The sequence below is a fragment of the Limulus polyphemus genome, unplaced genomic scaffold (assembly GCF_000517525.1).
Source record: "Limulus polyphemus unplaced genomic scaffold, Limulus_polyphemus-2.1.2 Scaffold5117, whole genome shotgun sequence".
NCBI lineage: Eukaryota > Metazoa > Arthropoda > Merostomata > Xiphosura > Limulidae > Limulus > Limulus polyphemus.
The window spans coordinates 8739-25366 of record NW_013670727.1 but is presented as its reverse complement, the minus strand read 5'-3'; the positions used below and the strand labels follow the sequence as shown (position 1 = coordinate 25366).

Sequence of the window (16628 nt, the reverse complement as noted above, 5' to 3'; positions counted from 1 at the left end):
GAGGCAGTAAATGTAAGTGAGTTTTGGAGAAAGCTTGACAAGTATATGAATGAAAAGGACTGGCTTAAAGATTTTTTAAAATTATTTTAATATAGTTTAGAGGATGGAATAGCCGAGATGGACCAATAGGTCCCATCTTGTCTCAAAACTTTGTTATGTTATTATAAGATTTATGAAATTGAAGAATATATTAGCTTAAATATACATGTCATTACTTTCATGCATTTATTTATTGGTGTTGGGAGGACTTTTTGTATTAATTATTGGCCATGATCAATGAGTGACCGCTAAGACTTGTCAGTCTAAAGACACTCTAGTTCAGCTCCTAATTTTTTTGTTTAGTTAAGCTGGTTTGACTTGTAACTTGCAAACTAATAATATGAGGGAATTTACTAGATGATGTATGCTAAATTCTGTTTACATCTTATTTTTGCACATCCTGACAATAACCAGGATGTTTTTAATATTTTTTTCTTATGTGAGTTAGAATACCTATATTATTATTACTGACTTGTTATGGTAAGTAAGTTTTTCAATTACTCACTAGAGCTAGTTACAATATATGTATATGTGCACACAGGGAGTAAACAACAAAATATTAGCCCCAGCAAGTTTTGTCTTGACAGAAACAATTGGAGATTGAGATACGAGTGTAAATCAATGGGCTTTTTAAAAGCTTGCACCAAACTCTTGTATTTCATTTAGATACTCTAGGATAAGAGGCTTGGTTTGCCTCTATGGGAAAGGAAAATCAGTTAACTGCTTTTTAATACAATTCGTTTTCCTGCAAAAACTTACAGGTGATGCTTTTCTGTGGAGTTAAAACCTTAGAATTTTTTTTTTTAATTTTGTTGGTTTAGATTTTTATTTTATCTATAAAAGTGTAATGTATAGATACTGAGTTATTGTTTTCATAATTAGAAAACACTTAAATGTTTATATAAAATTGTAGCTCTTGTAACATTTTCAGAGGATTTACAGCTATCAAGACTAGTAGACTGTCAGAGGAACGTCAGTTGTATTAAATATTATTCTCAGTAATAGTGTCCAAGTTTAGTTTAACCCGATGTTACACCAATGTAATTTGTAGTTGATGATCCTGAAATATACTTTTGATAGTATTTTGTTTAAAGTGTAAATAGGTACATTTTGTTATTATTATTACCGTGGTTACTAATCTTGTAAAAGATGTACATGAAGGTTGTTCATCATGTTTTAATAATATTTACACCAGCATAATTAATTACTAAATTTTGGTTGAAGATTGTTTCAGAGAGAAAATTTTGATAGAACAACAGTGTTCTTATATTTTTAGGTCAGAACTAACAGCTTCATCAGTAACATGTGGAACATTTAATGAGAAACGCTGAAGATAATGGGATTTAAATTATGACAGACAACATCCAACAGACTACAGTAGATTCTCTATGTTATGGTGGTAGCAATGGACAACCAACTAAACTTCCGGTGACATCTAGTCTACTCTCTGTTTGCTTACCAGGCCCAGTGGGAGCTGCTCGTCACATGCAGAGCAGCACATCAAATAAGCCTTCAAATATCACTACAACTTCTAGTGCTCATAATGATTTGTTACCACAGTCTGAAAGGGATAAATTTAGTTTGTCCAAAATATCTGATTATAACAATTTTGTTTTTCAACTTAATGCAAAAATAACAAGTCTAGAATCAGGGTCTGATTTGTCTCATCCTCTAAATGACACGTGTCCTTTAGTCAATGGAGTGAGGGAAGAGGGAATGAGGGAAGAGAAAAAAATACCTATATCACATTGCTCAAGCTCATCAGTTCTTATACCTCAGAGTTTTGTTGAAGGTTTCTCTTTTACCTCAATGGGTGATGAAGCTAGGAATCTTTCCAGTGTTATCAAACCACCCATTTTGGAAAGCATGTCATATAAGCATGCTGGCATTGACAACAAAAGGGAAGAGGAAAGAAAGGAAAATATCCAATTATCCTATAAGTACCAAAGAGATTTTTCAGATGATGAAAAGTATCTGAAAGCTGAAAAAGCTTATGTAGTCTCAGAAAATCCTTCTCACTATGTTCTTGAGTCCACACCCATCTACCAGAATTTAGTTGATTCTCTTTCGGGACCTTCAGAAGATAGACAAGTGCAAAAATTGCCCCCTGTTTCAACTATAATGCAGCCCCATATGGCTTATCTCTCTAGAGTAAACTACAAACCATTTTACATTGATCCAGAACATGAAGCACCCATCCACGAAACCATAAATGTTCCCTTGGGTTGTGAATCCCCTTTTTTATACTCTAATCTTCAAGAGACATTATCGTTCCCATCACATAACTTACGAGAGCCACACAAAGCAGTAATGAAGTCCAGTCCAGTAGGAAATAATTTTTTGGGTTTACCACCAATTCCTACCTCAGATTGTGATGTAGATAAGCTTGAGACAATTCATATTGCCCATCATGGAGTGAGTACTGTAATGACTAGTACTGCAGAAAATAATGAAAATATCTTGGTTTTACCATCCACAAACCCTTTGCTAACTCCTCTGGACTTTGGGACAACAACATACACTTCGGTAGTGTCATCTACACCACCTCAGCCTTTCCAGAGTACTGGACCTCACCACTGTGATCCACATAACCAAAGTAGATGTATTCTTTCATCTAGTGATAACCTTTCTAATGAAAATGCCTTAAACACACTACAGTCTGTTGGATCTATCCATTCTACTGCTAATGATGTTGGTGACACATTACCTGCATCAGTGTCAATAACAGCCTCTGAAACAGTGTCTTCTGTGGGGGCCTTAGAGATGCCTGATCTCCATTATTCCAGATCTGCTGCCATTACTTCACCATTTCCTGAGCTTTGTGCTAGAGAACCTAAGGAGAACCCAGAAATTGATCTGAAAAGCTCTGTAAATGTTCCTGTCTTGACAAAAACAAATCCAGTGTTGTCATCTATTAAAGAAGAACCCATGGAAGTGGAAGTATCTCCTCGTGGACCATTTTCTGCTGTTTCTTCAGAAAATTCCATGCAGCATGCAGTAGCTCAGCTGCCGAGCATGATGACCTTCTTCACATCTAGACCTGGAAGTGAATCGGACTCGCAGCTTCTGCCACCATTTTACACCGTCTCTGGCTTCACTTCTTTAAAGAAACGCGACCATCCTGAAGCTCTTGCAGACTCGTGTCCTACTATAGGAAGATCATCACTAACAAATGAAGCTTTAGACAAGATAGGTAACTCATCACACATATTTTCATCAACTTCTGTGTCTACAATTAGTCCTGGTTTGTCTGGAGCATCTACAAACATAGATACATCTTCTGTGCCACTAAACTCGGTTAAGTGTGAAGTTGATGTCAGCACTTCTCAGACAGTGTCAACAACTTTGCCTGTTTCCAAGCCAACAGCTGTCTCAACGGATAAAGTAAGACTGTCAGTTTCACCAGGTGTTGTTGAGAATTCCTCTCAAAATGATAGTAGTCTTAGTGAAAAGTACTGTTCTTTGTGCCAGTCTGGTAAGTCTTGTGAGCTACATATCCGTCAGTCTTTGGTTACTAGCACTTCTCTCTCGGAACCATCCGTTATTCCAGCAAGCTCTTCAAAACCCTTTCGTTGTAACCTTTGTGGTAAACATCTTGCCACAAAGAATGTATACCAGAGCCACATGCGGTCTCACTCCGGCGAGAAGCCGTTCACGTGCGAGCTGTGCGGCCACTGTTTCTCACAGAAGACATCCCTCACCAGACACATGAGATCTCATACTGGTGAACGCCCATTTCCTTGTGATATTTGTGGCAAGTGTTTTGCTGACAAAGAGCGTATCAAGATCCACATGCGCACTCACACTGGGGAGAAACCATTTTCATGTACTGTGTGTGGCAAGTGTTTCTCTCAGAAGTCAACCGTGAAGAGACACATGAGTGTCCACACCGGTGAGAAGCCATTTGTATGCCAGTCTTGTGGAAAAGGCTTTGCTAATAAAGGCAACTTAAATGCCCACAGCAAAACCCACAGCAGCACATAAACGTTGCAGTAAAACCATTCGGGTTAAACGAGCGTTATAGAATTGTATATTCTTCAAGACAGCTTTACGTGTAATTAAATGACAATATCGGGCTTGGAGCTGTGATACAGCAAGTCTGTCCCCAGAGGCCTGTAGAGACATGCCTTATCCGTAGATTACTCTTATCCTTACTACTTGTGAGAAAAGGAGTGAACAAACTGTGATGAGTTATCTTAAAGAAACATTTATAAAAAGAAAATATACTGTAGTTACTAAACTTGTGACATGAAAAAAAAAATGAAGTTTGCTGTTTTTGTTATTTTATAAAATCCTATTTTAATGCACAAATACAAATCTCTAGTGACATGAGACCAAGAGTGGTGATATAGATATAAAGATAGCCCTAAAGTGCACTTAACACTTAGACCCTTGTAAGGCTAGACACCACATGAACCTGTCACAAACGTGTCAACAAGAAATTTTCTCTCTGAAAATACTTGTGTATTTCTGTCAGGATGTTGCCAAGCAATTAAAAAAGCTGATATAGAAATAACTGAATTTTTCAGTAAACTCAATTAATTTTGTGGTAGTTTCATGTGGTTGTCTTTTGCCATTTTGTTTTGAACTGATGTACAAAATCCAGTAATTTGCTTTACACAGGCAGGTTTGTTATAATTCTGTAAATGTACTATTTAAATGAACTGTCTACACACCAATGACATTACAACTGAATGCAGTTTACAATGACAGGAAGTGGTGAGTGAAGTAATAAACAGTTGGACTTGTCCAAGATGAGTTTTTAATGACAGTGATATATGCCTTGTTATTTATACTGGATAGTCTATATATATTTGAATTTGCTATGAAGTAAGAAATGCATTCTTTATAAACCTGCAGTTTGGTGATTGTTGATTCTTCGCAGTTTTTATGTTGTTGACGTAAAATATAAGAATAATTAATGAATCATGGATACAGACAGAAAGCTTGAACAGTGTATGTAGATCATTTATATAATCAGGGTAAAATTTTGCCTGTCGTAATATATATATATTCTTTCTCTAGTCTAATCCTTTGAAAAGAAACACTGATATAGGTAACGGATTGTAATTTTAGTTCACTATTAGTCGTGTGCAAATGTTGAGCACTTGTTTAATTTTATGTAAATGAAATGCTGTGGTTTTATTGTTGGTTTATAAACACTAATAGTTGTTAGTTCTGTGTGATCAATTATAGATTTATAGATATACATATCTACGGAGGTGAAACTTTAATGTTTGTGTTCAAAGATAGCAGTGTTTAAAATGTAATTGGTAGAGGTTCTGTACCTGAACGTAAACCAAATACGTGTACATATATATAAATAGAAATATATGTAAGTTTGGGAAAGCTGTAATTTTGCATCTTGGGCTCAAGGTGAGAAGAAGAAGAAGAAACGTTTGGAGTAGAATATTCTCTGAAAACCTTTTAGTCAAAAAAATATCTTGTTGAACATACGTGTAGTACCAAAACTTTAACAAATTTTATTTAGTTAATGTTGTGTGCAAATCTTTTCGTTCTTCTCGCTTCGAGTAAACTTAGTGCCGATAATCAGTTTTTATTGCACTTCAACTGAACTTGTGAAACATTGGCTCGCTATTGAAACGTAAGATGTTGTATAGATTATTGTAATTTAAGAAATCAAAATTTCTATGTCATTATTAATATATTTTTTTTTATGTTGTAAGTAATATCTTCCTACTGTTTTTTTTTTTTTGGTTTTAAGTTAAGTATTAAAAGTGGACGTTTTGAACTGGTCATTGGCTTTATAATTAAAGAACTGTATTATATCTAGTTTTTACTTATTTCACAAAGTTTATTGATTAAGCCTGTTTATATTTACTTGTTATATTAAGTGCTACGAGTAATAAACTGAAAACTGTGCAGCAAAGCAAGTTAAGGGTTTTATACTCCAATATGAAAAATCTTTAAAAAAGTTACCTTAAGTAACATTCTACTTATAAGTTTATTTGAAAACAAGGTATACTGTGTTGTGTCTTTGGTGTTTTGTCCCCCCCCCTAAACCTTAATGAAGCAACGTGTATAAAATCAAATAATTAAACCGGCTAGAATTTTTATAAGACTTTAATTTTTATTAGTGTTTACTAGAATTCTAATACGTTCATATAGAGTACAAATAGTTTGTATACTGTTCCTAATGGCATATTAAATGATAAAATATGCACCTTTTCATATTAGCAGGAGTGTTTATGTAAGAACGAGTAACCCTAACATGTCGGTCTCTCTCTATATATATATATTTTATTTAATGCCTTTTAATAAAACAATTTATGAGAACTCGGCTTTTGCTAGTAAGTAGTAATCACAATCAGTTAGAAGCCATCATAAAATAACATGAGCAAAACTTAGTTGAGTAGTTTGTGGAAGGTTTTACGAGACTAAAGAAACTGAAAGTTATCACCAGAAAAGCCTTTTTTGCATGTAGTTTATTTTACTAAAAAAAACATAGTTACTGAATGATTTATAACTGCTTTAAGCAAGGGTTAGAGTTTAGTAATGAAAATGAAATAATCTGAAGAAGGTTTATAATTTGTAAGTTACCTAAAACTTAATCTGAGCATAGCTTTTAAAAGACCACTTAAATCAGTATAACGATTAGTTTGATAATAAAATCAGGACTCAATATTTATACACACATTAAAAGTGAAAAGGAATATAGAATATTTTTATGATTTTTTAGTTATAATAAATTGATAAATTATGCTTCTCTCTCTCTCTCTAATAGGGCTTTCAATTAAATAAACAAAGCTTATAGTAAAGAAACTTTTTTTTTAATTTACTATTTTAATTTGAAAAGCAGTCCTATAAAGATTCGCCTTTTGTGTAAAAATGTTATTTTGAATTTGGTTAAATTTATTTTATTTTGGGATTTAATCATTACAATTTACTGGTAACGTAAACCTAAACATCCCTTTTCACCTGGTGGCAAAACAAAAAAGTAAACTTTAATAATTGTGTAAGGATATTGCACATGGCTGTTCCTTCAAATCCCAAAATATGTTTTGTTCCCAACATTATGCCCAGTCATTCTCTGTTTATAGTGTTTAGTGAGGATCCTACTGATCTGAAAAATTAATTCAAAGATACAGCAACATACGGACTAGGCAGGTTTTGATCTTATTAATTACAACATTTTGAACCATAGTATCGGGTCATCTTTAAGTAAGAGTTGCATTAATAAAAAGACAGGTGGAATTCAATTTTCCTTTTGAATGAACTCTTACATAACAGCGTGTCGATACTATGTGTCGAAACATTGTACTTATTAAAAATCAAACCTTGCCTATGGTAAAAGTTGCTGTTATTGTATTTTTGAATTAATTAGTCTTTTTTTTTTTTGCATATTAATCTTTTAAGAACTGTATATTTTACTAGACTGTACTTGGAAGGATTTTTGTTGGATACAGGTTAACAGTTTAAATTTAGTAGAGAGCAAAAAAATAGTTTTGTGCACTGAGTTGTATGCATACTTACCAGTAAAATATGCAGGCACATTTTGAGGCAAACTGAGCTTTAATTTTTAAACTAGACAAAATATAAGCAAAGACACTGCTGTGGACCTTTATTGAAACGGATCAGGTTATTGTACATATTTTAAAAAAACTATCATCTCTTGAACATACCTGAAGCAAGTTGTAAAAAACATTTGAAAGTGTTCTTGATAGTCATTCACAGAAGAACAAAATAGCTATGTTTGTCTGTTTTTAGTAAACTTTTATTTTGTCCACTTTCTGTGCACTTCTCCAGTTTATACGTACATTTTGTGATACTCATTACAAAATCCATTTCTTTACAAGAAATTTTAAGTGTAGCATTGTTTTGTATTCGTATTGTACTTTTTATTTGGAAAGGTTGTTTCTAATATTGTTATGGTAACTTAAACATGAAATGCGAGTTTTGATATTGGAAGACGATAAACGTAAAACGGGTAGAGATTTTGTGTGTGAGGGGGGATGACTTGTATGTTTATGATAATATGTGATTGAATATGGTATGGAAGTCTCTTATCACCTGTGATAGCTTGTAACAGAATGCAGATGTATAGTTTAGGTGAATGATAACTTAAGACGATGATATTTGTTTCAGCGTGTGGTTGTACTACATCTCTGTATATATATGAAAAAAAAAAAATCCTTAAAACAAATAAGCATTGTTGTATTTTATACAGTTTGTTTTCAGTAGAAGGTAGTATTATTTCAGTGTATTTTTAATGACAATTTATTTTTTAAATGTCTTTTTTTTTCACGCTGATTTTTGACTGTTATCGCTAAATTGGATCAATTATCTTTATGTATACTTCTGTGAATCACGGACTCCATTTACAATTATTTGATTCCTCTCAAATAAGTTTCTGCATTAATTTTTAAAATATTGCAATATATTTTCATTAATTATATAAATCAAACTACCTGTTGTTTCTGTACTATGTATTTGTAAAAGATACTACATTTGTTTAAATTTAATTTCGTTTCAATTTTGACCTTTGTTTCAATATCTGATTTCCTCCCAAAACATTTCTTGCTATTACTTAATAATTAATTTTATCTTCTACATTTTCTATATTTTTTAACTTGTGTAGTTGTTAAAAAAAGTAATGAAGATATTTAATTAATTAATACATAAGGGTATTTAATGAATTGATGATTGAAGCTTGAAAACGTTTTTAAGTTTTAGATGTGACAGCTAGTATCTTAGTTACTAATTTCACTACTAACAGTATAATTATTATAACATAAAGCTATTAAAATACTAGTTTTCAAATAGAAAATAAAGAACTTAGTAAAATGAGATAATCTTTTAATAAATTAATCTAATTTTGTTTCATTAAGTCCTCTCTCTCTCTTAATGCTAAATAAATAGGTTTTCTGAACCAGTAAGTCTAATCATAATCCAATTAAGTTGGTAAGTGCCATACAGTATTATGGAACCAGTTTGAGATGCTGTTACAAGATTGAGTGTTAATGAATCTATATGATGGTGAAGAGACTCAAAGGGTAACAGATAATAGGAGGCAACAACTTTTGCTCCTTTGCAACATTTTTTTATCTAGACCCTTATTGGTCAGTAGTTTTCCATAGAATTTAAGTTTTCTAACCTATAGGTATCACTCAGTTGAATGATATCTACATCATTAGTTGTCGTCAACTTGCAGGTTTTCTTACCTGACAAAATATTACTGTTCTTGAATTTGCGAGTAACATTATTATTGTTTTCTTTTGAAGAAAATTATTAATGCTAATTAGTGAGATATGTGTATTAGAAAATAACTTGAGTAGTTGGACACACACAACTGGTGAGAGACTGATATAAAAGTAGCTCTTTGTGTTATTTTACTAAGAAAGGTAGTTAAACTGAACAGGTATATAAAAGATGTGGTTTTCCACACCTGGTTGTTGGTACACAGGTTTCTTGGTATGTAAAGTGTTAAAGAGAGGTTTTAAAATGTTGATAAACTGTTTTTCCAGGCATTCAATTGACAGAATGAAAGCTAAAAAAATAAAAAAAACAACCCAGTGATGAGATGTTCTTTTATTGTTTGTACATATTTCGTGTAGTTTTCTTGTTCTTTATCAATTGATACGTTCACCTACTCCTTGCCCCTAATGGAAATGCATGTAGTATATGGTTTTAAAGATTGAACATTAATATTTTGTGAAAATATGAAATCAAGGAGTCATCAAATTTAACATACATTTTCCCTTGTAGAAACTGTAGAAATCTTCACTCACATAATACCACGTTTATCTGATAGTTAACTCAATTTCTATGTCTAGTGCATTGTGTGTATATAACTGAATAATAATAGTGAGAAGTAACATTCAGGTACAAACACACAACCCAGGTATAAATGTGTACATCCGCAAGTGAATTGTAATTTCCAGTGTACAGCATATTTTTTTTTTATTAGAGAGATTTTGAATTTCCCATTGAAAGCAAACTGTAAGTGACATTGTTGTTATTTTGTACTGAGTTTATTCTTGTTTTTCTGCTCTAATTGGTATGTTTTGTAGTTGTCAATTGTTATGGCACTTTCAGGAAGTTTATAATGCTTTATATGTTTCCAAGGGTAACAGCTACTCAGGTTTTTTAGGACCAAACTATTTTGTAATTTAACACACACACTGTGTAGTATAGTTTTGCTATTTGGTTGAATATTGTTAAAAAAAATGTTACTCCAGTCTTTACTGTATTTATATATATATATATATATATATATATTTGGAAATTTTGTTTTGGGCGTATCTGTCACACTCATCCTTTCTTTGAGAACAAAAATATATGGGACCAATATTTCTGTTGTTTTGTTGGAACTCGTATATATACGGAAAATAAGCAGAGGTTTGAAATTGTTTGCCATACATATATGTGTGTTGATTTTAAACCTGAAGAAAAAGCTTGTATTCATTTGTATGAATAAATTGTCAAAGTTAGCTTTATTTGTGATGCAAAGTCAAAATAGATTAAAATATTATGAGGAAGTTGACAGTGATATATCTGGCTGATTATTGTTGTTGCTTGTGTTTGGTTGTAAGAAAGGTTTTTATTATTATTTGCTTCATCAGTTCGTACTGAAGAATAAAACCTTTAATTAGTTAATGTTTGTTAATTATTGTTTACTTCATTAAGCATGACTTACATCACATCACTGACCCATACTTAACAAGTAACCTTTCATTGCTGACTCGGTGATGAACTGTGTTTAAATAGTAAGTGATATCGTACTGTAGACAATGAGTGTTATTTACAGACCTCGTAGACGAGTGTTATTTACACACCACCATTATAAGAGGCCTAATTTTATTTACTTGGCTTGCTTACCCAAGCTATGCAGGTAAGCCTTAAATAGGCATAACTGCAATCAACAGTAGAGGGTACGGCTAATTAAAAAGTGTATTAGACCCCTATGTCACAGATAATATTTTTGATTTTATCTTTGGTGAAAATAAAATAATTCTCTAATATGACAATTAAATAGCTGGTCCACTGTATAACATCGAATAATAAGTTAGGCACAATGCCATATTATTTACACCACTAAACTTATGGTGAGGACTTAGAAACACCATAAACTTTACATCCTAGAACAATCGGTTTTATTTGGGTTGTTTTGTATTTCGTGCAAAGCTACACTAGGACTAGCCGTCCCTAATTTAGCAGTGAAAGAGTAAAGGGAAGGCAGTTAGTCATCACCACCAACTCTTGGGGTACTCTTTTTACCAACGAATAGTGAGATTGACTGTCACATTATAACGGCCGAAAGGGCGAATATGTTTGGTGGGATGGAGATTCGAACCCGCAACCCTCAGATTGAGAGTCAAGCGCCCTGGCCATGCTGGGCCAAACAATCGGTGGTATATATCTGGGACAAGTTACTGAGTGGTCAAGTGTTTTTGTTTTTGCTAATCTTGTTGTTCGTTGTGGAATAAGTTTACCATTCTTTATGATTAAAACTTTAACAGAAATCACAGGGTCGCGCGTTCGAATCCCCTTCCATCAAATATGCTCGCCCTTTCAGCCGTGGGGGCGTTATAATGTGACTGTCAATCCCACTATTCGTTGGTAAAAGAGTAGTCCAAGAGTTGGCGGTGGGTGGTGATGACTAGCTGCCTTCCCTCTAGTCTTACACTGCTAAATTAGGGACGGCTAGCGCAGATAGCCCTCGTGTAGCTTTGCGCGATATTCAAAAACAAACAAAAATTACCGAAACAAATTTTACATAAGTTTTTTAAATTTTTCATTATTTCAAGTTACAAAAAAAAAGTGTTACCAATTGACGGTCAGTTAAGATCTGATGAAACACTGCATTACATGATTACTAATATGTATATTTCCCATTAAGAAAACATTTATTTTGCATAAAACATTTTTAAATCAATTGTGCATTTTTTTTCTTCTGCTAAAATTACTTCATACCACAATTTGAGAAAAAAAATGTGAAGAATTTTAAGGGTTCTAAAAAATGTGAAGAATTTTAAGGGTTCTAAAAAATGTGAAGTATTTTAAGGGTTCTAAAGGACTAACGGAATTATTCCAACACAAGCAAAAGTATTAAAACATTGTAATTTCTTTAAAGTGATCAGAACGCGTCAAATGGTTAACCACCAGCTTCACTTATTCTGGTTTATTCCAGGTGAGAAAACGGTAAGTTTACAGACTTGCAACGCTAAAATTTGGGTTCGATTCTCCATGGTGAACACAGCAGATAACCCAATGTGGCTTTGCTCTAAAACAAAAAAAAAATCGTATTCCTGTTTGAATTAATTTTTTGTTTACTCTTTAGTAAATTTTATGGTTCAAACATTCTATAGCTAGAGGTTTGTTTTTGTTTTTCGCGCAAAGCTACACAAAGGCTATCTGCGCTAGCCGTCCTTAATTTAGGAAGGAAGGCAGTTAGTCATCACCACCCAATGCTTGGACTACTCTTTTAACAACGAATAGTAGGATTGACCGTTACGTTGTAACGCCCCCACCGCTGAAAGGGCGAGCATGTTTGGTGTAACGGGGATTCGAACCCGCAGATTGCGAGTCGAGCGCCCTAACCACCTGGGAAAGCTACAGGAAAAATTATTAGATTTATATTGAAGTCATGAGCGCCATCCAACTGAGATAATTAGAACTTGTTCAACGATCCCTGTTCCCCAGCACATAACGCTTATCTGTGTAATGAACATTATACTCCCCCAAGAAAAAAGAAAACCGCTTAAAACTACAAGGAACATAAGATAATTTCAAAACATATCCCATATCTCAGTCTTTTGCCCGTGCCGTTAAAGGGAGCTACTTCATTTGTAGTTAAGCATAAAGCTACACAGTGGGCTATAGGTGCTCTGCCTACCACGGGTATTAAAACCTGGTTTCTAGCGGTATAAGTCCGCAGACATACCACTATGCCCCTGGGGGCATGCTATTTCATCTAATGTTATGGTTCTTTTTCAGTTTATATTTCAAATCCTATGATAAGTATTTTCATTGCAATATTATTAAACAATAACAAAATAATATATGTGCGCTACATTTTGATGTTGAAAACTATTTAGATTCTGAATATATAGTATGTAATATAAATCTCGCTATGAACTAGTGTCCAACAACCGTAAAGACAAAATATTTTTTTATTTTTTCATTCTTAAATGACACAACATTTACTTTTTTTTATCATATGCCACTTCTCATTTCTTGTTGTCCGGGGCTCGCTTCCTCGTGGTGGACAAAGTACAAATCGCCCACTGGCCTCTCGTTGGCTCAGTGATAAGTCTGAGAGCTTATAAAGCTAAAAATCGGGTTTCAATACTCGCGATGGGCATTGTATAAATATTCCGTTGTGTATCTTTTCGCTTAGTATCAAATAAACAGACAACTCTTTTTCGTTATGTACAGTTTCTTAATTTTTGCGATGAAGATAAAGTAATGTACTCCTTGCAAAATAGCTCACAAAATTAGTTTGTGTTATTGAAATATTGTAATCTTTTGTATTATCAAATTACTTAACTTAGTAAATTAACTTATTATCAAACTTAAGTTTATTATTGTTATATTAGGCTTACTTATAATACAATACACGTTCCAAATGTGTGAAAAAAATTTACCTACAATATTGAATGTATGTAATGTTATATTTTTTAAACATATTATTTTAGATAAATTTCATGTTTACGTAGAAAGAAAAATGATATAGATGTCACTTAATAAGCTGTGTTAGTGTTAGATACGTACGTACTGTAAAGAACATTGCAGGCCTCAACTTTGTAATTTTTGTATGTAAAATAGTAAAATTTTTGTTTTGCAAATTTATAGTAATTAACATTAAGATTGAAAGTGACGTATACTGGAAGGATAGCAGCTTGAAGTTCTAATATGCTCTAAGTTTAATTTTTGTTTTGATACAATGTAAAATTTAAATTAAACTTAAGTTGAACTTTAAAGTGTTAAACTTAGTCTAAGACTAAGTCAAATGGATCAACAAATTTCCCTTCAGTTAAACTCCCTTAAATTAATATTAATTACCACAACTGAAGGCAGTTCATTCTAAAGCCTTATGTTAAAGGCCAATCTTTGTTAGAAAAATATAACTATCTCAGCTGAATATATGTATGTCCTCTAGTCCTACCATTTTCACCATTATGGCATTAACTTGATTGAGCAAGAAAAAGATGGTGCTTTAGAACTTGGTTCCCATGACAACCAAAAATATTTCAGTTGGATCCTTTTACTAAGTAAAGCGTGTCAAGAGCGAAAATTATCAAATAACACCTAGACTTGTCTACACCCTGCTGTTGAATAACTTAATAGGAGTCTTAAACAAATTTGCTGACTCTGACTTGAGAAAAACTGAGGGATGATATAGCAACTAGTGTATTTGTGCAAGCATACGTTTATGGCACTGTTGGATAGCTACCAAATGAATTGTTTTACTTGGTGAAGTAATGTATGTCAATAAGTTGAATTAGTTGAGCACTGACATAGAGAAGTTTTTGGGCAATGGATATTAATTTTTTTTAGATCAAGTTACATCTACATTAGTTAAGTTATACAAGGTCAAACTTTGGCTTAAGCCTAACTTTTTATCCCTCATGTAATTTACCATCATTTTGACACGTATCTAAGGGATTGTTGTTTTTTTTTTCCTCTTAAAGAGATTGAATGAATTTTAATAATATTAATAACAAGATTGGTAGATTATATAAAACTCATTTTACTGGTTTTTTTTCATATTTTCAAGTTTAAGGGTAAAATAATTATTTAAAGAAACCCTATTATTATTATTACCTCTGCCACCAGAGGTGGTTGACACCCCTATATGTGTTTGTCAGCAAGATTTCTTGAGAATGGCTGAATGGATTTGTACGAAAGTTGCTATATATTTGGATTATGACCCAACTTAGAAGTGATTAGTTTTTGTAGGGTCATGGTCACAGCAAGATCACGAAAATTCAAAAACTCTCTCTTGCTCTCTTAACATGAGAACCGATTTTTCACACTATTTTTGCTCCATAAGTCAGTCGAAAATGATGAAACTTGGCAGGTATGTGTAGAATATTATTCTCCATTGTCCTGCCAAAAATAGTCCATATCTGTTGATAAAGACAGACGTGCAGACACATTTTTGTATTTTTTGTGAGTAGAATATGATCACTGTTGCACGGTGGTGGAGGTATGTGCTCTACTGAGTGCCCCTCTAGTTATTATTATTATTATTATTACTATTGTGATGGAATTTATAAAATGCAGGACAAACCAAGTTATGTTCTTTCCGAAGTATACACTACATATATATATATATCTTTTGTTTGTTGTGACTGTCAAACCATTTTGTGTCAAAATGTTGTTGATACAAACTCTGTTTTGCAGTACGTAAAAAAAATGAGAACCATATGTAATGCTGAAGAGGCTTGGAAACTTTTAAATGGTATATTTTGCATTTACAAACCAGCTGGACTAAGTGTATACAAAGTCAGGGAAGTTTTGATTGGAAATATTGTAAGAGGTAAGAGACTTATATTTAATATGTAATGCATTATAAAATAGACAGTTATTTTTATAGTTGTGTGTAGTAATGGTTACTTTCATGACAATAGGAACTCCTTGGCCATTTCAATCTTAAAGCTGTCGAGCGATAAATAATTCTTCTCCACCCATTATTTCTGTTGTAAGAGTCGATAATTTTACACATTCTGTTGTATGAGTCGTTAATTTTACGCATTCTGTTGTATGAGTCGATAATTTTAAACATTCTGTTGTATGAATTGGAAAGTGAAGACTTTTTTTTTTCTTTATGTACCTAATTAGCTTCTGGAATTAGTGTTGTTAATTGCTACATGTGTGTGTGTGAATGTGTATATACTGTAATGTAAATGTTATTTTTCACAGACTTGAATTTGATGAATGTACGACCACCTCGTGATTATGTAAAAATTGAAGGTTCAGTAGCTAGTGGGAAAGCACTAACTATATCAACAGTTCCAAATTATGCAGACCATATGTTAGGTAAGTGTTCGGAATGATTTGACTATCTAATATTATAACTTTACCTCTTAATGATGTATAAAATAAATAGAAAGTTAGATATAAGAAATAACTTTTGTAGCTGTTCAATTTTTTGTATATCATTATCTAAATTTTAAGTTATTTAACACAATATATTTATACCATCAAAGGGTGCAACATTAATAATTTTTTGACAACTTATAATAAAAAAAGAATATATATTTATATAAGTAATAAGCTACACATCAGTTTAACTTGCCTTTAGCTGGAACATAACGGTAAAAAAGATACCATAAATTCATATTAGAAAAATGTATTTTTGATTATTATTTGCTACTTTGACAAAAACAGTGTTTTATTGGTGCTACTATAACGTGTAGTCTACAAAGATATTTACACTATAGCGTGAGGTCTACAAAGATATTTACACTATAACGTGTGGTCTACACAGATATTTACACTATAGAATGTGGTCTACAAAGATATTTACACTATAATGTGTGGTCTACACAGATATTTACACTATAACGTGTAGTCTACAAAGATATTTACACTATAACGTGTAGTCTACAAAGATATTTACA

General features: G+C 32.6%; 2 protein-coding genes across 2 annotated transcripts in view; both read left to right on the top strand.

Annotated features, from left to right (window-relative positions):
- LOC106472147 overlaps positions 1-8238 on the top strand; it is a 16961-nt gene extending 8723 nt beyond the window's left edge. The window contains exon 4 of the mRNA XM_022400740.1: positions 1316-8238. Within this exon, the coding sequence (XP_022256448.1) occupies positions 1390-4023 (2634 nt within the window). The 5' untranslated portion in view covers positions 1316-1389 and the 3' untranslated portion in view covers positions 4024-8238. The remainder of the gene's footprint in view (positions 1-1315) is intronic.
- A 5513-nt stretch (positions 8239-13751) lies between these two features.
- Positions 13752-16628, top strand: part of LOC106472146 (probable tRNA pseudouridine synthase 2) — a 10775-nt gene continuing 7898 nt past the window's right edge. The window contains exons 1-3 of the mRNA XM_013932777.2: positions 13752-13814; positions 15409-15544; positions 15928-16044. Of these exons, the coding sequence (XP_013788231.1) occupies positions 15421-15544; positions 15928-16044 (241 nt within the window). The 5' untranslated portion in view covers positions 13752-13814; positions 15409-15420. The remainder of the gene's footprint in view (positions 13815-15408; positions 15545-15927; positions 16045-16628) is intronic.